The sequence below is a fragment of the Lepisma saccharinum genome, chromosome 2 (genome assembly GCF_977018435.1).
Source record: "Lepisma saccharinum chromosome 2, izLepSacc3.1, whole genome shotgun sequence".
Taxonomy (NCBI): Eukaryota; Metazoa; Arthropoda; class Insecta; order Zygentoma; family Lepismatidae; genus Lepisma; species Lepisma saccharinum.
In genome coordinates, this window is record NC_139230.1 from 114,441,626 (window position 1) to 114,467,734 (window position 26,109).

At 37.2% G+C, this 26,109-nt stretch overlaps 1 protein-coding gene across 1 annotated transcript in view; it reads right to left on the minus strand.

The window, feature by feature from the left end:
- Positions 1-26,109, minus strand: part of LOC145984124 (uncharacterized) — a 928,179-nt gene that overhangs the window by 311,576 nt on the left and 590,494 nt on the right. The window contains exon 13 of the mRNA XM_083117559.1: positions 16,790-17,661. Within this exon, the coding sequence (XP_082973685.1) occupies positions 16,790-17,661 (872 nt within the window). The remainder of the gene's footprint in view (positions 1-16,789; positions 17,662-26,109) is intronic.

A 26,109-nucleotide genomic window follows, 5' to 3' on the forward strand; every position in this document is an offset into this window, starting at 1 on the left:
CAGCAGGAGAACTATGAACAATAGAAGCACGCCAAGCAACAGTACAACAAGTTCCAACGAGGATGGTGGCAGTGGCCACTGAAATTAATAGAACAAAGGAGAAAAAACCAGTTTCGCAGATAAAGTGAGTACTAGTTTCTCCATATTTTTGTCTGCCCCTCTGGAAATGTCTCCCCCCGTCCCTGCACTTGTTTCTGCACTGTGATTTTCTCGAATGTATAAAAGGAGCCTAAAATTTGACCCTGATGCTTGATATCCCATGCCTGTGCAACCCTTCATAGAGGCCTCTTTAAAAGCAAACGCGTAAAAGATTAATTGCATCACATCAACAGTTAAACACGATTTTTTTGTCAATCACTTCCCTTACATTTATCGGCCTCTGAAATCCTCTGACATTTCCCAGTTTTCCAGGTTTGTAACCACCCTGATCGTGCTAAGTTTAGCTTAAAATTGCCTACAGTTTATCATTAAAAAAACATTAATGTATACTAAACAACAGCAAAAATGTATTGTTGCTATCTATTCTTAAGTAGTCTGTTGGTTCTAGCAATGGCTATGAATCCTAATTTTTTCAATTTACATACCTCAAAAGACCACTCTTTGAGAAACTATTAGTTTTAGGGATCATTTTGAAAATGATCTGCAAAAAATATTTGAAAAACAGAATTTCATGAAAATATTATTTTTTAAAAGTTTCGTCTTTCCCTGTTTGACTCTTAGGGAGAATTCACACTGAAGAGACATGCGACATGTGACACGCGATATGCAACATGAGAAGAGACAAGGTGCACGCGACACGCGAGACTTTTTTCTTTGCTCAGTTAACATGATGGTGCCGATATAATTGCATTAATCAGTTTAATAGTCAGCCTGAAATAAATGTAACAAGAAACATTGTTACATGTAAATCGCATTGTAAAATTTGTGCAAGTTATTGAAAATTGGGAGAGGCATGTCATGCATGAGAAACGGAGAAATGTTATGCACTGACCTCAAACTGAATACACTATACTTTCCAGCCTGGATCAAGCAAAGACATAAATACTAGAGAATGGTTCTCAACCTTTGTGAAACCATGTCCCGGTATTTTTTTTTTTTTTAAGTCAATGCCCTTAGCCCAAGAATTATCCTCGTAAATACTTTTCCACTATTTAAGATTTTATGCATGTATTAACATGTACCCTTGAAAATAAATATTAATAAATAAATTCTGCTTAATCAGAAAGTGTAATACGTAGTTGTATTATGTGTAGGATTGTTGATAAATATAAATGGTAATGTTGTTTCCTTGTAATTAAGTGATCCCGGGTTTGATACCCGGTGGAGGCACATAGTGTCACAGGTCCCACTTTAAACTTTAGGTCCACTCCTATTAGTCTATTTCTCCTTAAAATGGATTTAAAAAAAGAAAACTCACAACTCAAATATGATAATGGGATTGTGTTATTGTCAACCAATTTCATCAGAAACTTTCGCAGCTCAGTATAATTGATACAAGGGCCCGGCGGTTGAGAAACAATGCACTTTACCACATTGACTGATCTGTTTTGGATTAAAGTGCCTCCATGTGCTGGCTTTTTAAAACAAAAGCAGTCATGCTCTAAATGGCCAAAACACGGCCTCTTTACACAATGTTGAAGGCAAATTACAGCTGATAACTGCATCAAGAAACTTGATAAAGTGAAAATAATATTGTGTTTACATCTTAAAACATGCTATAGCCCAACACATATATTTCTGCCGTGCAATGCTCGACACAACTAAGAAGCAGTGTTGCTAATGGAGCAGATAGAAAAATCGCTGCAGTGCGCCGATGCACAGCTGTTACGTACAACAAGCAAATTAGAGAATTCAGGTCTATCTAACGTTGAGTTTTAAACATCATGCATTATACCAGGACTAGGATTAATATGTACTAACAAGCGGCTTTGTATGTAGCTACATACATATGGACTAAAAATTCGCAAAATATGGACTAACATACGTAAAATTACCAAAAATGCTGCAAAGAAGACTTCTTCATAGTGATTCCTTATTTGAGTGATTTCAAACAAAATAAACACTTTATTATTTTATATTGCATTAATGCACTGGTGGCATTCTAAATGTTCACTCCCAAAACCCGTCTACACTGTTATGGAACTCAGGCCCGTAGCCAGAAATTCTTTGTAGGGGGGGTGAAGTCAATCCTAGAGGGGGCAAATTTTTAATATATTGTAATATAATTAAGCCTTGCTTCCATATTAAAAACACTAAGTTGCTGACCAAGGCAGTTTATTAAGATAAAAAACACTTAACAGGTAACGTTTCAACCCTGTATCAGTGTCTTCCTCAGACGAAAAAAAAAAATGTTTAGTTCTTCGTCTGAGGAAGACCCTGATACAGGGTTGAAACGTTACCCATTAAGTGTTTTTTATCTTAATAAACTGCCTTGGTCAGCAACTTAGTGTTTTTAATATATTGTGTCGCATTGGCAGATATAGCAGGGTACACAGAGGCACTTTTTTCCCCTCCCCCAAAAGATATAAGTATCAGAAAAGGGATGACATCTTGAAACTGCAACGAACAAAAAAAAACCTTCCAGCAATATCAAATAGCAATAATTCAATGATGACCTTTCCAGATTGCTAAACAATATAAAGTTTAACATAAATAGGCTAATAGGGACTGTATCTACTTGATATTTACAGGTCGATAATGTTAATAGACGAATTAATATGTACTACCAACAGCTTTGGAGCTCTCTGCAACTGATTAAGGGAGCCCTTTATAAATCGTGCTTGATAATGTTTCCCTCTAGTTTCCAGTATGCAAGATTTTTACGCACAAAGGAATCTAACGAGAATCCAACAACACCATTGTGTTGTGTTATGCAAGAAAAATCAAATTAATTAAATAATAATGGTTACATATCTACACTTTCATGAATTGTGTAAAAATTGTAGTACTTTTTTTGTACTTGCTAAAACATTAAAACATGGGTCCTTAGTCCACCACGGACTCTATTTCCTTCAAAGGAGAGACTCTTGCATCACTACAGACAATGTTTGCCTACTGGTTACATTAACCATTTTGCAAAATAGTGTGTAAATTGTATTATATTATAGTTGAAATACATATTTTGGATTACAGTGTCATCCGGGAACTTTTCTAATGGTGAAAGCGGCCCCGGCGCCCACCCAGCGTCGAATAACATGGGTACCTGGGGGAAACCCTGGGGGGTAAAGGCGGTCAGGGGCGTGATGCTGATCACATCACCCCCACTCACGACCGGATCAAGAAAGTGTGGGGCGTTACCCCCACACCCCCTATACGCCTTCATGGCGTGGTGCTATGCACAGGGGAACACTTTACTTTTACTTTTTTGTCATCATTAATATTTCATATTAAGTTTCATAGAACAAAATCGTTTTAATAGGGCCCAATAATTTACGGAGCGCCATGGTATTCTGTTTAACATTTTTTGCATATAGATCGTTTGGTTCCCAGGGCCGACTCCTGCAGCCCCATAGCTTTCGCTCTGAACTTGGACTATAAGAATAGCAGAGTGTGCGAGCGTAGCGAGCAAGAAAATTTTAGGAAATGTATTTTTATTTGTATATGTTTTGAAGTCAATAGGGGGCAATTGACCCTCTGTGCTTCTTGCAAGTGCCCTTGACCGTCTGGAAGAAAAATGCAAGGAACACGTAAAAACTAATTCCATCATGGGTATCCAATTGTCCCGCTATTCTTAGATTCTCCTAGTCTTGTGTTTGTTTTTTTTTACTTTAATGTTTGCTTCCCCTAGAATGAACTTCTGTCCAAGGTCGCAGGGGGGGAGGGGGACAATGCCATCTGCACACCTGTGGTTGCGGCACTGTTCATGAAGGTCTCTTTATCAATTTCAAGTCATTACTCATTGTTGCGATTCGCTAGAAGTGGCAGAAAAGCAATGCTAAGTAACAAAAATCAAATATCCACTCCCTCTCTCTACCACATGAATCACTATTACCAAAAGGTATACTTGGGAAACAAAACTTTAAGCAGTTCCAAATTCATAGCAACACATTGAAGAATAACATCCGAACACATTAGGCACCTTCAATACAAAAATACTCAAAATGCCACAACTGTTCTAGATACTGAAAATTGCGAAATCATTTACCGAAGTTTGAATCTGGAGGGAAATTCGCCCCCCCCCCCCCAATACGACATTATACGGAATCCCATACACCCTAATAAATCACAAAATCTTTGTTATGTTGCTAGAGTAACACATGATATAATTGTAAAGATTAGTGAGAATTCCAGGTAGGAATGTGTTCTGTATTTTTCACAGGTGGGCAAAGCAGGCTCTCAGGGGGGGGGGGGGGTTGCCCCCTGTTCCCCCTCTAGCTACGGGCCTGACAGAACTGCAATGGCAGATAATACACGACCGACACTACCACTGCTTTGAGAACTAATAACATGCGAACGTGTTAAACCGCGACAATTGGACCACAACACTCTTCCTCAAGCAGTATTATTGCCTCTCTGTGATCGGCGACAGTTGGTTGCCTTTGTTGTACATTTACAAATGATGCCGGCTTCCACAACAATAACAAGTACATACTTGTATACTGCCACTAGACAATAAGATGCGCAGCTTTTTTTTTGCTATGAACTTGTCACCTATCAAAGCACGGCAATTTTAACACAGAAAACAATATGCATCGCATTAAGCAGCAAAAATGACAGCCTCCTCTATGCAATTTCTACAGGGAGGTTATTTCAGTCGTTTACTGTCACAGCGTCGGCCGCCGAGCTGCCCCTTCATGCAACAGGTCCCGGCAAATTGTGTTAAAGGAAGTCCGTAACAGAAACCGCTTGTTTTGTAACGTTTCCACTTTTCACAATTACAATTACAATTGAAATAAGCACGTACCTTGTCGCAAGGATGCTGCAAAAGGTGTCTCTCAAATACAAATATTTCTGGCACCTTATTTTAGATTAGACATTGCTACTTTATCCTCAGTTATCGAGAGGGGGCGGCAGCTTGTTGGGGGAGTTGTCAGCCACGAGAGGGCACTTCATACTGAATGAATGCGACACCTGTTGCCAGTTATGCCGACCGTAGGGACATGTCCCTACGCATAGGGACTTTTCACTATATTTCGCCCGCATAGGGACAGATTTTACCAAATAAAGGAAAACGTAGGGACTTTTTTCAATCTCGGAACATAACATTTTATTGTGCAAAGGTGCAAAGCTTACTCGCCAGTCAGTTGCACTTTCTTCGTGCTCGGTTTGGAATGAATGGATTAGTTTATCTGGATACTTTAGCGAGGAGGAGAAAAAAGAAATAACTAACAAATCTCCATCAGAATTTTGGAACATGTTATCGGTTACCAAGAACTTTCAAGGCAAGTTCTTTTTAGAAAACACTTCCACTCTCGCGATAATAGTGCTAACATTGCCACATTCTAATGCGGAAACGGAAAGAATATTTTCAATGTTAAGTGATACAAAAACAAAAAAGAGAAATAAAATGGGACCAGAATTGTTCAAGACTGCAGGAAATACAGCATCACCAACCAACATCTATCTCTTCACAGCAGCAGTATGTATGACTTCAAATAACATAATCAACAGTAAACGACTCAACGTTATTCATTAAGGATGTGCAGGATCCCGAAAAGTCAGAACCGGGATCGGGAAAGAAAATTCCCGTCCCGATCCCAACTTCCCGACTTTTCGGGATCCCAAGCAGTTGGGAAATATCAAATGGTCACTTTAAAAAGTCGTTAATTCTCGACGTTTTCTGCATTGCAAGTTTCTGGAACTTATTGGAAATTGTAAGTTTTTATTTTAGAAATGCAAAAACAATCACTTAAAGTGAAAATGACGTGTAGAATTTGAGATTTCCAGAGCTTCGGGAAATTTCGAACATTTCACGTCCGAAAATTTTCAGACTTGGTTGGGAAATTGCAAATTTTTCCGTCCCGAATGTCGAGATTTAAAAAATTCCCATCACAACCCAAAACATTCTGTCCCGCACACCCCTATTATTCATTAAGGCAAGAATTTACAATACCGGACCCTTCTGTAATTTTTATGCTATGTCTTATACTCATGAAATAATTAGTCGTGATGATTTATCTCAAGTTTTATCTCAAGTTAACATGTTGGGGTGAGGTGAAAAAATTGTTTATTAAAATGTAGAAGTTGTAAAATAAGATTTTCAATTCTCGCAATGATTCTCAGTATACAAGTATGGTAGCCATATTTGTTGATATGTACAATTGACGACGTTCGCAATTAGTTATGCTGTCTACAGCATTGCCACGCTGTTGATTTCATACTTGGAGAGCATGGATCGTGTAAGAATGGCGGAAGAGAACAGTAAAAAAGTTGTTAATGTTGTACAGATTGTTAGGTGGAGTGTGCAGGAGGATGGCCGTGGGCTAATTAATAAACTTATGGATTTCGGTATATTGCCCAAAGAAGGTGCTTACATGTGACAGCGACAATCATGGTGTAAAGAACATTTGGAGTGTGGACTGATTTGATTACAGGTAAGTTTGGCAACAGTGCATCGATCGTAAAATTGCAGGATACGAAAATGACGTCTTCGATGATGAACATTTGCCGTTAAAGTGCTACGAAAATAAGATTTTTTTTATCGGTTCATAATCATAATTAGCGCAAAACCATTCACGGATAGCCACACTGACCATTCTCGGTAAGATTAGGTTAAGATAAGTAAGGCAAGGCAAACATAGTTAAAATTTGGGGTCGAAAAACCATGCACGGGTAGCCCCACAAACCATTGACGGATACCCCACTAACCATTCAGGTAAGGTTAGGTTAGGTTGGGATAGGCAAACAGTTAAAATTTGGGGTCGTAGTAATATCAGGAATGTATATTTCGTTTTTTAAGTACTGGAAACACAAAATCTTCCAGTAAATAATGAGCAATCATGCCGATCTACACGTGACCCCCAAATTTTAACTTCAAATTCGTGATTAGGAGGCCTCAATTAGTGAGTATGCGAAATATTACAAAAAATGGGGAGGAGTCCTGTATTGTAAATTCACTCCTTCATTAACTGTGGTAGCACAGAGCAGAAAGATTTGGTAAGTAAATGTGTATATTTTATTTTCTGTTTTGCATGCTCATGAGGTGGTGTTTTTTTTAGTCGCTTTACTTGGCATAGGGACATTTGGTCAGTTGTAGGGACATTGCCGAAAAATGGTTAGCAACACTGTCGGCTACCAGACGTAGTGAGTGTACCATACCCTCATGCTCACTTCTGTTTGCGTTTATCAGTACGCGTGTTTTTTATACTGTGTTATTGATTAGGTGTGCTATTGAGTGCTAGTGCTTTATTGTTTGTTAATTGTTATTCATTCATTAGTTATGCTGCTAAACAAATATAGTCATGAACAAAGAGTTTTCATGTACGATAATTACGTGAAAACGAATTCTTGCAGAAAAGTGGTCAGGCAATTACGAGAGACAGGATCTCTTGAACCTAAGAAACGTGTTGTATTGCTGTTGAAGGAGGTCATTTTCAACATCTCTTATAACACAGGAGGTTAGTGATCATCATTATTATTACTTTTAAATATCATTTTACGCTTTCGGTTTGCTTTATGCGCCGGGATGCTGTCTTCCCTTTCTGTCAACTGAGGATAAAGTAGCGATGTCTAATCTAAGATTAGATGTCAGAAATAAGGTGCCAGAAATATTTGTATTTGAGAGGACACCTTTTCCAGCATCCTTGCAACAAGGTACGTGCTTATTTCAGTTGTAATTGTTACTGTAATTGTGAAAAGTGGAAACATTACAAAACAAGCGGTTTCTGTTACGGACTTCCTGTAAGTCAATTTGCCGGGACCTGTTGCATGAAGGGGCCACTCGGCGGCTGATGCTGTGACGGTAAACAACTGAAATAACCTCCCTGTACAAGAACACGTGCCGGAGCCAAGAGTTGAAATACTCATGGAGCCACATAATTTATTTCTTTTGAACAATTCCAAAATTATGAAATATGAACAATTTGTGAATTTTCCGAGCTTGGCTATGCAAGGTTTTTGATTTCAACTTTAACAGAACTGGAGGCATTATGGAATTTAACATTCATTAACAAACACACACTTTCACATACACACACAATACACGCACACAATGTCAAACCGGTCAAATACTTAATATAAAATAAAAATATGGTGCTTCCAATCCAACAAAACTCACCATCACTTTAACTGCCTTTCTCCTTCCCTGACAGAAATAGTGCTTCATTATTACAGTTGGCAACACTAGTTACTAGCTAGCCAATGAACATGCTCTGCATAAAAGAAGCAACCACTTCGTCATGCTATATTGCCACATTACCGTCCCTGCCGAATGGTGTGAACCGCGAGCTGGAGCGCTATTCAATTGTTTTCAATGATGTTTGCGTGAGTGTGTCCAGGAATGGAATGACAATATGGCAACAATGGCGAAGGTTGGCGAGCAGTATAGAACACGTGATGCTAAGAGAGAGGGAGATGAAATGAAAATTGGTATGTGCGCAACGGCAAAGATATGTGTGATGCACTCTACATATCGATACTTTATTATGTCATCAAATTAGAGGTTCAAACATGTTGTAAGGCCTCCGGTTGGGCTCTCTTAAAATAACTCGTTGGGGTGACGCATTCACTGCGCATATGCAAACAACAAACTGAGGCGACACGATGCACAGTATTGAGAAAACGGCACAGTCCGAGAGGCACGTAAGCGGCATGTGACATGTGGATCTTGCCGTATCACTTCGGTTCGAAAAGTTCAATTGATTAACGAGTGTTTGCTTGCAAGTGACATGTGTCTCTCGCAGCATGTCACATGTTTCTTGTCACGTGTCTCTTCGGTGTGAATTCTCCCTTATTTAGCATAGTGCCAAAACAGTTTCAGCAGTAAGGCATAAAAATATATGCATGGTAGCTAGCTTACTGCTAGACTAAAGTACTTATCTATATCTCTCATACTTTTTTAAATATTGAATAACCATATTGATTTTTTGGGATAAATTATTGAACCATTATCAACAAAACTTTGCATGAATACCATATATCAGAATTTTTAAATTCACATTGGTTTATCTAAGGGGGACACAGGGATCTTCAGTTAGGATTTTTATTTGTAAAATTTAAATGTTCATCTTGTTCTAATTCTATTTTATTTTGGGAATGAGATGCCATAATTTTCCTTTCCACAATAATAAGAGGGTGGCCACTCTACGACCATGATAAAATTCAAGTATAATTCCAGGTTTTCAAGGCTAACTTTCCAAAAATTCAAGGATACAACCAGATGTTTTCTCTATTTCAACTTAACATATTACCACCTCTCACTAACAATATAAAGGGTCTGTGTGATGCCAACATATCCAAAAATGCAATTGAACGGTATATATGTATTTAAAATATTTAATTTATACTTGGAATTTCACATATACACTCAGACTCGAAATAAATCTAAAAACACAATTGATTCATTGATTTGGTGTTTAAAGTACACTTTATGCACAGAAAGGATAATTGGGACTGGACCTACAGTTTAAAGTGTGAACCGAACCATCATGTGTCTCCACCAGAAATCTGACCTGGGACCCCTTGATTACAAGGTGACGATGTTAGCACTGCGTCATCGGGGAGGACCTCTCTACAAACACAAGTCACAAATGTTACGGGATATAGGCTACTAATCTATGAAAAATTGCAGCTTTCTTTTCCTCTACGATAAAAATTAAAGCTAAATTGTGAAAAAACTTAACTCAGGGCATTTATAATTATGTATATATATATTAAATGGGATTTGGATTAATAAAAGTTGCAATTCTTCACGTCTACGGAGAAAAATTCACACAGAATTCATGCAGAATTCCTGAAGCAAATAATTCACGCAGAATTCCTGGTGAGGAGCCACCATGAATAAAAATGCTTTGAGAAGACAAACAAAATCAACTGCAACTATATACAGCAAATAGTTTTCATCTTATGTATGTTTTTTGACTGCACCGTACATTTGAAAAGCATGTGGTTGAAAAACTCCTATCCTGAGAGAATTACAGATGGGAGAAGCTTCTGCCTACTAAAGCTTAAAAGCACAGTAGCCAATAGCAGTCACAGCATAGAAATGAGGTTTGCAGGTGAAAAAAATGTCAAGTAAAGTTGTTTGTAGTGATGTTGTCAGCATACTGTGAAATACTGTCATTCTTGAACCCTGTGTGTATGGAAGGGGGAGAATGAGTGTGACTTTCTACCACTTCTTCATTTCTCTTTCTTTCCTTGTCTTATATCAGACAATATGTTACCTTATAGTTTATATACAGGTGGTGGACATTGAGACTGAAACACCTGGAACACAGACACTAGCCCTTATTAGTATGATGTTGGAAGGTGGCCAGTACAGCAGCAAATTGTCTGGGGAAGGGCCAATATAGGTCCTGCACAGTGGTGAGAGGGATTTGCAGCCATTCCTCCTAAAGCACACTGATGAGTTCACAACATGTTGTTGATGGAGGGAAAAGTTGCCACATGCGATCCTTCAAAAGGGCTCAATAATGTTCAGGTCCAGCAACTGGGCAGGCCATGGCAGATATTCAACCTCACGTTCATACTCATGTTCATCCTGGAACACTGCACCACCATCTGCGAACAATATTTGCGTGCAGATGGTCCTCCAGAATGGCCCTATAGTCCTTGGCAGTAACATGTCCCTCTAGAAGGATCAGTGTTCCCAAAGACTGCCATGATATTGCACCCCACACCATCATGGATCCACCCCCATGTTTCATTCTGGACATTAACCAGTCTGGTTGATGTACATTGGATGGACTTCTCCACATGTAAACTCTTCCAGAAGTCAGAAAAACAGTGAAGATGGACTCAACCAAGAACACGACACATTTCGGGTCATCTAATATCCATGATTTGAACTGCTGGCACCAGTTTTGGTATAGCAAACTTGCCATGGATGTTGGCCCTATGAAGTTCTCAACAGATGGTTTTGGTAGAAACAGGTTCAGTCCAAGTGTGTATTCAATTCTGTGGTAACTTTTGCAGAGGTAGTTTTACACTTTTTGGACACAATCCTCTTCAATACCCTGACATCCCAGTCCGACAGCTTTCACTACCCCCGAAGTCAGACAGCTTTTGCTACCCCAGACAGTTACTCCTCCTGGATGTGGTTCGTCCTTCATTCTGGTATGCTGCCATGATCTTGATACTGCAGCTCTTGATACCCTACACATATTTGCAGTCTCCATTACTGATGCACAGGCAAGATGAGCACCAACAATTTGCCCTCTTTGGAACTCCCACATTCTACTGCACGAAACTGAATATTTGACATGCAGTCCAACTACTACTGGGCCAATGTGACTGGCAGGCACACACCTACACACTCGAATGCCCGCTATGCTGTGCATGACCAACAGGTGGTGTAGGCAAGCCCTCCAGCAGCATGTAATCACTGGTGTTTCAGTTTCAATGTCCACCTCCCGTATATTTCTATTTCTAGCAAAAATAATATCCCACATCAATATAATCACTAATCATAACAATTCTAGCATCAACCCCTATTTAGTAAGTCCTACAATCAAGCAATTAACTCTTACCAACTTGGATTCGTTTTCAAATTTGTTGCATAAGGTATATGGTCCCATACCGTTAGCTGAGTGGTCTAAGGCATCAGGCTACGGGACATGTACTGGCTCCAGGGGTGGAAGTGTAACAACTTTGCTCCTGAGATTTCAATCCATGTATGATGGGACTGGTGACCACCCATCATAGTGAGGAAATTGGGGTGCTATGAATGAGTAGTGTAACCCAGTCATGAAAAACCTACAACAATGACTGGAGGTTCGTCATGCTGACCACACATCACCACGTAACTGGTTGGATGATCTCCCACCACTGCTGAGGCATGTGGAAGTGAGGCCAGCAGTTGGTAGATAGGTCTTGGCCCTCAATGGCTGTTGCACCACAGGTTATTATTATTAATACATAATTATAACTGAGCAGACTAAATGAAATAAAGTTGCATATAAAATATATTCAGAAAAAGTATGAAAATGGGGAATGCATGTGATTAAAACTAGTTCTTATGGGAAGGAACAAAAATGGAGGAAAGCCTAAATGTACAGACTACTCTCACGTTTAAAATTTCTCAATCATGATAGAATTAATAAAATACTTAACCCTTAAATACCGGATGTGACATTTATGTCACATTTTGGTGAGGTTCCTGATGCAGGATGTGACATATATGTCAAATGGAGAGTTTCCGACTTTTGGAGCATACTGCGACTTGGTAATGTTTGGAGATATATGTTTTGAAATCCACATGAGCCTTGAGGTATCTCATTAGTAATTAGTAAAGTTTAACTTGATTCTGGCTACATTTGGGGGAGGGGGATATTTAATTTCCCACTGAAAACAAGCACGGCTTTTACATTAGAATATTTGTCTTCCTCTAAAAGTACCAGCAGATAGTGCACAATTCTTGCCAAGAAAATGGAACACATATCAGGCAATATACAGGTACGATTTTGAACCCTCACATCTGGGCATTGCCTACGTGGGGGCCCAACGAATTTCAAATATCGTAAGTCCAATTTTATACACAGATTGGCTAATTGGGACTGAACCTTCAGTTTAAAGTGGGATCTGAACCACTATGTGCCTCCATCAGCTATTGAACCAGGGACCCCTCAATTACAAGGCCATTTTTCAAGCCTGTCTGAATTCAAATTGGTTTATTTTGAGAATCTCCCACACGCAACACAGAATATAGTAATAAAAGTACAGACTTTTATGAAGAATAAGATTCTTTCAGCTATAAGTTACATTTTTCTTGGTACAAAAATATAGATGCTTTCACATTTTCTTATCACATGAATTGCATGCAAAACATGAACGCCAGTTTGGTTTTTTAAGTCAACTTTATGCACTGAAAAGCTAATTAGGATGGGACTTAAAGATTAAAGTGTAAAGTGGAGTCTGAACCACTTGTAACTGCACTGAGTATCGAGCCCCTTTCATTACAAGGCAATGACATTACCACCATGCAATTCATCAGAAAAAGAAAAACGAAGACAGCCACACAAGTTGCCAAGACATGGACGGTTTGTTCTATTTGGAACAAAGATAGGGAAGGGAAAGGGCTGTTCCACTTTCTGATAGGGGAGGAAGTGTGATAATTTACATTGACTTTTTTTTTCTCAAAAATGGCATGAGGTCCCAATGCATTTTTCGTTTTCTTGTGTTAGTACATATATTGAGCGACAAGATGGCATACTTAGTTTTTTTCTGCCCTGCAGCTTATTTGAGATAAGCCTATTTCTAAAGTTGCAGATTTTGAAATTTTTTAGTTTTTAATGGGTTATATCTGCTAACAGCATCAATATCCAAGTAATATGCTATGTCAGTAAGCTTATCCTAATAGTGAGGTTCCATGCCCAGTAAACAAATTTTGGGGAACTGTTGCTTAACCAAGATGATAAGGGCAGAAAACAGGCAAAAACTGCATTTTGGACATTCTTTGTTGCTGCACAAGAATGGAAAGCAACAATTCCAAATCAAAACAATTGAATTTTTACAATCAAACAGTCTTATGTTAACAATATATCAAGACAAAATTTTGAGATACTGCAGCTTTCCAAAGATACAGCACTCCTAACTTACTCATATTTCACTATTCATGAAAAATGGAGGGTATGACCTTGAACTTCAACATTTCTTACAGAAGAGAGGAATTTTTTTCAGGGTCTCAAAATTGCACATTATTCATTTTTCATGACTTACTTCAACACATAATGAAATTTTGTCAGAAACGGATGTGCGTGGCCATTGTTCCAACAAAGAACATGGATCCTGGGAAAAAGAAACTTAAGGGTATTCCATGACCTGTGGGCCTGCATTGACGACCCACTGGTCTGCTTGCTGCAAACGATAAGCCTATGCCAATGAGAAAACCTGATGGCATGATTGAATGACCATCGGTTGCCCCTGAACGTCTGAGGCCCGAAAATCAAGCCAAACCAAAAGATTCAACTATCTCACTTTGTTCGAATTTCAAAATAATGGCTCTCAATGCAATGCCAAGATAATTTCGAAAATCAGGTAAATAGGTATATGTAGGCATTGTACACAAGAATAGGCAAAAATAAGCAAAATAAACATTTGTGTGCAAAGCCCAAATACCTTGACATGGACTTATATAAGTCATTTTTATAACATCCATAACAATAAAGAGTAGGCGTATTGCCTAACATCCGGTCCCTAGTTATAAAGCTTACCCACTGCACTTGTGAATGAATCATGGAAGCATATTAAGAGTCAATCAGATAAATGTATATTAAATTTAGGAGAATCTTAGGTTTTCAGGGAAGGGTACTCTTAGATTCAATGAGAAATTAATGTAGTCAATAAAAATGGAAACTTTGCACAGAAAGAGATTTTACAAATTATTCTTCCCTCACAGAGAAATTACTATAAGATACTTGTGTGCCAGTTTCCTGAGAAAGGACTCTTAACTTGAATTGAAAAAATCACAGTTTTTCAAGTACTGGTCTCATTTGACTGAAAACCATTGATAAAATGAGTTGGATTGCAGAAAATGAAATGAAAGCTAATCCTTTTCTATACTTTTGTCTTTAGAATATCGATAGGTGGGTTTTCATAGAAAAGTTTCCATCTGCCAACTTTTCTTTCAGAGCAAAGTGGACAGTCATATGTGAAGAATGCGATGAATGCGTAATATTGTGGTTAAATATAAAATCAAGGCGGCTAAAAGTCTTGCTACAAAAGTACAATACAAATTAACGATAACAAAAATATATTACATTTCTTATTTTATCATATTATTCACATAATTCAGGTAGTAATAATAGCATAAAAAATGAATCAAACTGACATGAGGAATGATAATGCAATATATTTAATCTAAATGAATGAGCCACAAAACATATTCTTCTATTTATTTATGTTTAAAGCCACCCATTATATTTGAAGAACATGAATTAAGACTTTTATTTTTACTTATACTTTACTCTATACTTATCAGTATCATGTTCTTCAAATTCCTGCCAAGTAATATTTTAGATGAAGACAATTTCAAATATTATTCCACTGCAACTGAGACAATTGCAAAATAATTACATAGGCTTGGAAGTTGATAACAAATAATCTTTTTTTCTCAGCCTTGAAAATAAATCTAAACCTAATATCAGTCCCTTTCCCATAAGTTAGGACCAGAAAATATTGTTTTTATTTTGCCTTTTCCGGCCTTTTTTGGCTTTTAAGTCATTTTTCAGTATTTTTTGCCATTTTTACTGCACCTTTCTTTATTTTTTAAATATATTTTTCCTTCTCCCCTGTTGTTTCATGAATTTTAAATGCATTTTCTAACATAATTCAAGTATTTAAATTTTCTGACATGGCCTTTTTAGCAAGTTCGCCATTAATAAAAAATACAGTCAATGGAAATGCACAATATTATTTTTAACTGAAAGTTTGGCAATATATTAAATAATTAATTGTGGTACATTTATTTTTCGTCCAGCACTTGAAATATTTTGTGTGAAGCCTGCCTTAAGGTTCCCTTGCTGGCCACTATAATTGATTTAATCTTGGGTTTTACTCACAACATAAAAAAATTATAATCTGATGTACATAAAACACTGTATTTTCAAATGCTGACCGACTATTGTATCGTGCAAAGCCCACTCTGAAAGGAGGTCAGTGACTTACACAGAAAAACCTTGAAGTAAAAATAAAGAAAACTATATTAGCACATAATTGCTTCTTTACCCTTTGCTTCAGTAGTTTAAAACACCAAACAATGGGTTTTGTCTAATTATTCAACTACTCTGTTGAAATTTATGAAAAATCCAGTTTTCATTTTAACATCAAAGATTACCTAATTTTAGATCATTTTTTACAGTTTTTAGATTTTTTTAAAAATAATGTTAATGTTATGGGTGATTTTTTGAGATTTTTTAGGTCATCAACTTCTGAGTCCTATTCATTACCTTGCTAAGTTTAAACTAAAATTTTCAATACATTTCTTCATGCAAAAGTAAGGATTTGAAATTATCTCGAAAACAAAACATGTAGAATTAATTTATTGGTTCTTGTTGGTTTGGTTTGAGTTGGTGTTTTAAGTCCACTTTATGCACAGTAAGGCTAATCGGGACTGGACCTACAGTTTAAAGTGGGATCCGAACCACTTGTGCCTCCACCGGGTATCGAACCCGGGACCCCTTGATTACAAGGTGACCTATATTGGTTCTTGTCCCATGAGAGATATAGCACAGAAGTCAATCAAGCTTAAGACAGGAAATATGTAAATAATAATTGGTGCTCTAACGATGGTGGTAATATTTGCCTTAGGGTGCATAAGTATTTTCTTCTTAGGAGTTCAGTTTTAGGATGAAAATTACAAATATCACAATGATTGAAAAGGAAAATAAATAACTGAAACTATAAAGTTGGTATTGAATACCAAAGGTGCAGATCCAGTATTGATTATGCAAAAATGTCCTACATATTTCTCAACCAGTCATGTGCAGTCATGTAATTTGAACAAATTTACATACATCTAGCAATTCAATATGGTACCAAATGCCTTTCCTGTAAATTAAAAATAATTAATTTCACTATTTGCATAAAAGCATAAGACTAAGTGGAAAAACTTGTCATATCAAATACAGGAGGATAGTTTACTTTAAATTTTTTACTTGCCTAAATTTATGCATCAAATATATTTAAGCAAACTTACAACTTGTTGCCTTATTTGTTGCAATTGTTGTTGCTGCTGCTGAAGCTGTAATTGTTGTTGTTGCTGCTGCTGCTGCAACTGTTGTTGTACTTGTGTTGTGTCCGTTGTTGAATGAGGTAGACTTCGTCTAATTTTTTTTAAATGTTGTGCTTGGTGTTGAAGTTGCATTTGTTGCTGATACATTTGCTGTTGTTGAGGTGTAAGTTGCTGTTGACCAGCTATTACAAATTGCGGTTGAGACTCTGTAGTAAATGTCTGTTGAGGCTGATGCATGAGAGAGACTGGAAGTTGTTGCTGCTGCTGCTGTGTTTGTTGCTGCTGAGGCTGTTGCTGCTGTGGAAAGACTTGCGTTTGTTGTCCAGCTTGCTGCTGAATTAGTTGTTGGCGTTGCACAGCTTGCTGTTGGCTAAGAGGAACTTGAACACTTGTAAATGTTTGTTGGTTATCATACACAGAAGTTTGTACACCATTTTTACGTTGTTGTACAGAAGGAAGAGCAACTTGTTGCTGCTGCAACTGCTGATTCTGGAGTTGATGCACTTGATGTTGCGTAAGAAATTGCTGTTGAAATAATTGTTGTTGAGATGCAGGCTGAACGCCTTGCTGTGCCTGTAGCTGCTGTTGAGGTTGTTGAAACTGATTTTGTCCAAAAACCATTTGGGTTTGGCCACTCTGAAAGAGCTGTTGAGGTTGCTGTTGTTGTAAAGCTTGTACTTGAGAAGAAAATGGTGACTCTTGTTGATCATGAGGTTTGTGCATAAGACCACCCTGCTGTGGGTATGGGGGAGGAGGTGGTTGATCCAAATGTTCGTGCTGGCTTAGAACTGACTTTTCTTCAGAAGGTGATGGTCTTGGAGAAGTTCCACCTAAACCTAGAATAGAAAGAGCAATTCAATCTGGATATACTAAAAATAAACACTCAATTTAAGGTAAATGCACCAGTGTTCGACCGCTTAGTGACAAAAATCACTGTTTTTATTTTGTTTGTTGGACATTTATATTACCTCAGTGAAAAACAAAATTCCATCATAGAAATCAGACCACCTTTTAATATTTCAAAGAATTTATTTCTTGTTTCATTGCAAATTGTGGCCATAACTTTTGTTTTTCTAATGTGCAGATAATGTACCAGTATTTGACACCCCCACACTAGTAATCAACATACCATCATACTTCTACTTTCTTCAAAAATAATACAAGCCTTTCAAAAAGTGAAGAAAAGCATTGCTACATGCATGAAGATATAAAATATTGCTTCAAACAGAAAAACATAGAGTTTAGGAGCTTTTGAGGTTCTTGTATGCCAGGATCGACATTTTCAAAGACGAAACTCCCAAAATGACAAAAAAAAGTTTAAAATATGCATTAAACCCAAAGTAAAATTAAAAATTCTTGACTGGGATAGAGTTTTCAAACATATACACAAATTTCTTCCCTTGTTTCACAATTTAGCCAGCCTGATAATGTTCGCATGAGCACGTGAACACTCAAGTATATGTTTTAAATTACAGACATATTAAATGCAAACACACACACACACATATATATATTTATTTGAAAAATCCTTCTTTGATGTTCAAGTATATACATTTTACTCTGACACGAAGTCTTTCACATCTGAAAACTTTTTTAGATAGTTGGTAACACTGACTCCCATGGTGTTCCATGGATTGCGTTGAACACAATTGTTGTGCATGTTGCATCAAACTGGCAGCTAAGGGGCTGTTGGCTACTATACCCCGAAAATGTTCACTGCGCTGTGCGAACGCGAGTCCTGATGCATTGTCCGTCAGTGTGTAGCATTCAATTTTGACCCACAGTAAGAATTTTATTTTCTGTGTAATATTTAGAGCTCAATTATAGGCTTCGGCCGGTCATCCTTCAGGAGCGAGTTCATGTGCAAATGTATCTATTGCAAACAAGACTACTTATTGATTTGCTCGAATAAATGGCTAAAGAACACACACTAAACATGCACTTTCTTTAGCCACTTATTCGGGCAAATCAGTAAGTAGTCTTGTTTTCAATAGATACATTAAAAAAAATATATAAATATATCTAAAAGAGAATTATTATTCTTTTTTTATCGGACAGTTCTCATAATTGATCAATTCACTCAAATGCATGGACGGGCAAAGGACACATCCTGGGCGTTTGTTACCATTTGCACATATACAAGCGACTCGCTTCCAAAAGACTGCTTCTGGAACGATTTGTTTCATGCAATGCATAAGAAGAAGGATGGTAAATATGTTTGATTGATTGATTTGGTGTTTTAAGTCAACTTTATGCACAGTAAGACCAATCGGAACTGCAATCTACAGTTTTACGTGGGATCCGAATCACTATGTGCCTCCACCGGGTATCGAACCTGGGACCCCTCGATTACAAGGCTATGACGGGTAAACATGTAATGACGATGATGAACAGATGTTACTATATGCTTTAAATCAGTGGTTTCCAAAGTGTGTGCCGTGGCACCCTGGGGCACCGTGATTGACTTCCAGGGGTGCTGTGAAATGTTCCAATATTTTCACTGAATTGTTAGTCAATGCTATGAATGTTTTAAATATGTGCTTATTTAGTACATTTTTACATATGAAATGTTTCTGAATTTGAAATACGGGTTTAATTTTTAACTTAAGGCATGCAATCTTACAAGTAACTGAGCATTGCAAGTGTTAGAGGGGGCTACATACTGGGTGCCGTGGAAAAATCTTGAAACACTAAGGGCCTCGTGAAGCAAAGAAGTTTGGGAACCCTTGCTTTAAATGGTCGAAAATCAATCACTCTGAACCATGGCAAAATGATGCTAGGAGGAAATATACGAAACACGAGGGAAGAAGAAATATGAGCAATATCACATTGACTGATACTTCAATCATAAGCATCACAAGTGAGTTATTGTGAGTGGGGGGGGACATTCTGTATAATACGCGTCCTCCCCTCTGTCCCGCTAACGATGTACGTGCTTTCAATGCTGAATGAATGTCCTTGGTTAACATATGTTCAGTGTAATAGAAAGTAGATTGTGAAGTATGGTAGTCTTGCATTGTACATACCTGAGATTGCTTGTTATACTAATTAGTTTGCACTAGCCATTACATAATTGTAAATTACGTAATTAAAAGGGTGTTAATTGAATAAAAAAAAATTGTATTACTTCAAATATAGTGTGATTTTGGGGGGAAATCGTTGAAAATAAGTTGAACTGGTTATTCTCATTTTTTCAATTGAAGATGAAGTTACAAGGGAGAGGAGTAAATCTCCATTGAGTATAAAAAAATTATGGTGAACACCCATATGTGAACCACACGCGATGCCACTGAATGTAGCAGGTGTATTCCATTAAAGCCATCAAGCTCGAGCTTTTCAAATTTGTTGCGAAGTACAAAAAAATCGTTGCTCAAGAACTAATTGTCATAGAGAGATGAAATTGGTTTTGTTTTCTTTCCTAGAGACAGGGCTTTTAACGGAGGTAAAATTTATACATTGTGCCTCCCAATAATTAGTGTTATAAAGGAAAAAAATATTTTTCTTTAAAATGGCCTCTGTGTCGCCTTCAATATATCGAAGTGAATGAAAAAATGTAGTATATAGCAGTGGTACATTTCTACAACCTTGCAAACTTTCATTGAAATCAGAATAATACTTCTTGAATAAAAAATATAAAAATCATAAAAATAATCCAAGAAAATTTTGGCATGTGTTGAAAAATCTGAAAGGAAAACTAGGAAAGAAAATAAGGAATATCAAAAACAAGAATAACGAGGTGAAAACCAATATGAAGGAAATTTTAGATATGTGGAATGAATATTATGCGGAAACCTTTAGAGAAGAAGAAGAGGAATTGTATGAGGAAAGACCCATGAGAGCTGAGGAAGAAATCCAACTAAAAGAAGTACAAGAGGCAATTAAATCCTTAAAAACTGGTAAAGCACCTGGTTGGGATAATATACATCCAGAATTTATAAAATATGGACGAAAGGAAATAGAAAAATGGATATGGGACTTATACAGACTAATATGGGCAACAGAGAGAATACCAAAAGATTGGGAACAGAATGTAATAATTCCTATACATAAAAAAGGAAGTACCCTCGATTGCTCAAACTATAGAGCAATATGCTTAGCGCCAGTGGCCCAGAAACTATATTCACACATTATAGAAAAAAGATTAAGGCAACAAGTGGAAGATAAATTGGAAGAAGAGCAAGCAGGTTTCAGGCCTCATCGTCAAACTCAAGATCTAATCTTCTCCCTGAGGAATGCAATAGAGAAGATACTAAGCAGAGGAGGGGAAATATTTACAGCTTTTATTGACTTAAAGTCTGCCTTCGACAGAGTACCAAGAGGACAAATATGGAAGGCCCTTCATCAGTTCCAAGTAACGTCAAAACTGACTAGAATAATTCAAAGTCTTTATAAGAACGTTAAAGGAATGGTTAGAATAAATGGACAATCCTCCAAGGAATTTAACATGGGAAAAGGTGTAAAACAAGGTGATGGACTTAGTCCTCTCCTTTTCATATTATTCATGGATCAAATTATAAAGCAATGCAAAAGAAGAACAAGAAAATGTAAAATTGGAAATTATAAGATGAAACCGGTATGGGTACAAACATTAGTATACGCTGATGATATTGTTCTCCTAGCAAAATATAGTAACAGCCTACAAAATGCTGTCCTAGAGTGGGGCCGAGCATTCAAAGAATGAAAGATGGAAATCAATGTTAGCAAGACGAAAGTCATGCACTTCACTAAACAAGAACCAGCAAGGATGCGCATTCATTGGAATAATAAGACCTTAGAACAAGTAGAACAGTTTGAATATTTAGGAACCATACTAACTGCGGACGGGAAAATGGACTCTGAAATTAATCACAGAATTCAGAAAGCAAATAATCTGTACTATAATATTAGTAACACCATTATAGGTAAAAAGGAGATTAGTAAAGAAACAAAAATGAAAATATATAAAACAGTCTATCTCCCCATGCTTATTATATGGATCAGAAAGCTGGATAATGCAAACTAAATTGGAGAGCAGACTTACTGCTACTGAAATGAAATTCTTAAGAAAAACTGTAGGAAAGACAAGGAGAGAGATGATACAAAACACAACAATAAGAAGAGAATGCCTGAATCAGGAACCACTGATTGAAATCATCGAGAAGAGGGAATTAGGCTGGCTGGGACATCTTATTAGGATGGAGGAAGAGCGTAAACCGAAACAAATATTTGAGGCCCGACCAGAAGGAAAGAGAGGAAGGGGACGACCCAGGTTGAACTGGAACCAGTACATTTATGGACTGGCACAGAAGAGAGGGAAGACACCGGATGAAGTGAAAAGACTGGCACAGGATAGAACTTCTTTTAAGAAGTGGCTGAAAGGACCCGATGCCTAAGTGGGCATAAGGGAGAAGAAGAAGAAGAATAAAAAATAACATTATATAAAGCAGCAGTGTTACCAGCTTCAGGACAATGTTCAGAATTTCGCTTCTAGTGCCAGCCATATGGATGCTGGATGCACCAAATTTGGAGGGAAGCATGACAAAAGACCACTCTATGAGGATATATAATTCTCATGCCCCAAGTTTGGGAAAACATGGAAGTTACGGCATTCGCAAATTTTGCATAATTATGGAAAATTTTGAACTTTGGGTCTTTGCACTCACTTTCCCCCTGGACCCTTAATTATCGGATGTTACTTAAAGTTACATTTTACTCATTCTTACATTTAGAATTTAAAATTTTCAAAAAGATGCAGTGGTTGAGCAGTTATAGCCGCCTTCTATTTTCATTTTATCCCATCGTAACAAAAGGAAAACAAATGGCTTTTTCAAATGGCTCTTGTTAATAATAGTAACAATGGATATATTGTTTTGTAATTCTTCATATGTATACTAAAGATAAAAAACTGAACTGAAATATCATATGTAGTTTTTTAAAAAATGGCGCATTAATTGCTGCAGTGCAGTGCTGGTCCAAATATCGACCATCCGGACACTAAAGGCTTTAACTTCCACAATACACTCGATGTCCTTAAAATAACGTTTTCTCATTTTCTGTAAACTCAGTTTTTGACATGTAGTTAAGTACCTAGAGTCAATAAACAACATCTAAATGCGTTCACCAATCTTCGACAGGTAATGCACTAGTATCAACTGGGGGTGGTCGAACACTGGATCCACGTGTCGTAGGAAGCTGAATTTTAGACCTGACTCCTTTTCACTCCACATACTGGTCATTGCTAATGTGAACTAGTTTAATTTACCGTGTTTAGTATTCGACACAGGTGTAGAACTTTGGAGAACTCATAATATGTGTGTCCCAATGTTCGACATAGGGTTAATAAACTCGTTAGTCAAAGCCTTCGAATTTAAACTCTCAAATATATTAACGTTCATACAAGCACATTATGTTGAAGTAATTGTGAAAATAAATAAACAAAAAGAAAAATAATTAACTATCAAATAAGTTACACTTGCCTCTAATAAAATTGACAAGGAAACCAAGAAAACAAGTCGAAATTTGCGCTACCAACAATGTTATCTAGATAACAGACAACACTCACCTTGTTGAACCGGCTATTGTTCACAGAACAGAAGTCAATAGTTGTACGGTGATGCCAAATATTTTCTCATGTTGCTAGGCTTGCACATTCCCTTGTTTCTTGACTTTTAAAAATGACTGGTCGATTACTAGTACATGGTTGAGCACTGAGGCATTTACCTTATATTAGTTAACTCATTCATTATGAAAATGTAGGAGCAGTACGTTTCATGTGATGAAGTATTTAAGTATAAAAATATAGCATGCATTAATATTGAAGAGAAAATAGTAAACAACAAACAAGATTAGAGTTTAGAACTAAATTAGTGATGATCTGATTGCCATGAATAGTGGGGAATGACCTTACAAAAGTAAGGAGTTGGTCATATATGGTAATTGTGTTAGTATTGCTAAGAAAATTACATCAATAACTGCAACTTTAACATATTTCCAGCCCTTGCTAAATTCAAAACAATACAATTATTTGCTACAACAGGACATGTTAACTTCCAATTGGAAGCTGGAATTATATTTCCAGGATTCAGAAGAACTCTGATCTAGATATTAAAAATGATGTAATGACTGCCTTTTTTGCATTGAAGAAAAATGTATGAGTATGGAAACAAATTGAATAACTCATTATATGCTTCTGTTCAGGCAAGTTCAAGTTAGTAATTTTTTAAATGTAGTCAACACTTTGTTTTGATTTTTATCTTAAGTGTCATGGGATGGATGAATGATTATTTCATGATTAAGAAATGTATTTGATAAATAAATTGCAGCACTACTTATATAGGGGGTGATTTGTTTTTAATATTTGCATATTTTTTCCTTGGGAAAAAAATCATATGCTTTCAACAGATTCATTCATTTCACTTGAATGCGAATACTGTGGCAAAGTTTTAAAGTGCATATAAATGCATATTTGAGATTAATGTGCAAATTATTGCATACATTGGAAGTAATTATCATGCAATCATTCACTTCAATCTGGCCTCTTCCATTTTATTGTCCTTTGTATCAATAGAAATCTACTGTAAATCGTACTATGTGGGTCCAGCACATCCAGTCACTGGAAACTACTGTCATTGCAAAGATTAATAACCCCCACACAAAAGGGACATAAAAAAAAGTAATAGCCACACTTCCAGGTGCCAGTTATAGCAGCAGGGTGCCATTATTTGTTGATTAGCTGTTGATATGTAAATCTACCTGTGTACCTATGTCTGAGTGGTACTTGTTGGGGGAAGGGAATAAAGGGAGCATTTGCACTTCTTGTTGCAAATATTCTGTCCAAGGGGGTGCTATACATGGTGTCCCATGTAACCTGACAAATCAAAATATCACAAGAATATGCATCGAACAAAAAAATGTTTCATATGAAATTATAATAGTATTTTGGGGGCAAGTCACCTATGCTACAATGAATCCACCCTGCCACCCCCAGGGGGGTGGGGCAGGGGCAACCTTGAAATGTTAAAAGGGAACCCCTATTTTTTATTGCAGATTCAAATTCGATGTCCAAAAATACGTAGGTTTTGTCCGACACATTTTGTTCCATTCGTGATAGATAGATGGCGCTGTCCGTTTGCCTCTCACCATCGGGGTGCTTGTTTTGGATGAATCCCCTAGCCTCTCTTTCAGATATCCCCACAAAAAGAAATCCGGCGACGTAAGGTCTGGTGATCTGGCAGGCCAATGCACCGGACCACCTCTACTGATCCAATGACCATTGTACATGCGGTTTAATTCCTCCCGTGATACTATTGCATTATGTGCTGGCCAACTGTCATGTTGGAACCACATGTGCTGTCACAGTGCAAGGTTCACGTCGTCAAGCAATGTTGGTAATGGTTGTACACTTCCTTCAGCACGAAACTGTTTGACAACTCGAACAAACGAAGAACACGATTGTAGCCTGTCAGGAAAACGTTCCACATAAAGGGTCACAGCATCGTCTATGTTGCTTCTGCATTTACCATAAACAAGGATCATTTCATTTTTTTCTTCTACGGATAGATAATCCATGATGTTGAATACCCCACTTAACTGTGTCGTTCAACTCATTTTTTCATTCGGTGCATATTTCTCGCGATATTTTGATTTGTCAAGTTACATGGGACATGTAATATGCTCATGCTTTTAAAGAATTTGGTGGAACCTCCCCTCCCAACCTGGAAATATTTAAAATACTATATTGTTGTTTGCTATTCCATATTCATGGTAAGAACAAAGTAATTCTAAAAAAAAAGCCCTTGACTCATGAAGTTCTGACTTGATTCCTTAATTGTGACATCAGATCAATTTAAGATGATGTAAATGAAATAAGAGACCACCCCAGCTTCAGTATAGAAGCTGATGTAATGGTATTTTTTTCTCAATCTACATTCTTATGCTTACAAACAGTTGGCATCAGAAATAACTGATAGAATTTCTCTCAGGCAATTTGCATCTGTTTACATCCACTCTATTCTCGCTGTGGATGGAAGGTAGTTGGAAATTTGTAATACCAAATGAGCGAAGTGAAAATTGCTTTGACAATGAATAAAAGGCGGTGATGTGGTTACCACTGATGCCAGGGTAATTTAATGTCACGCCTCTCTGAGCATTTAAATATTAAATATAATATCTTAGGTATCTGGAATTTTTTCTTTTTGGTTCACGAGGAAATTTACATAAATTCACAAATACATCAACTTCTTGCCATCTGTAGTGCACAAGGCACCACATTTAGAAATGACCATTGATCTTTATATGGCTGCAGT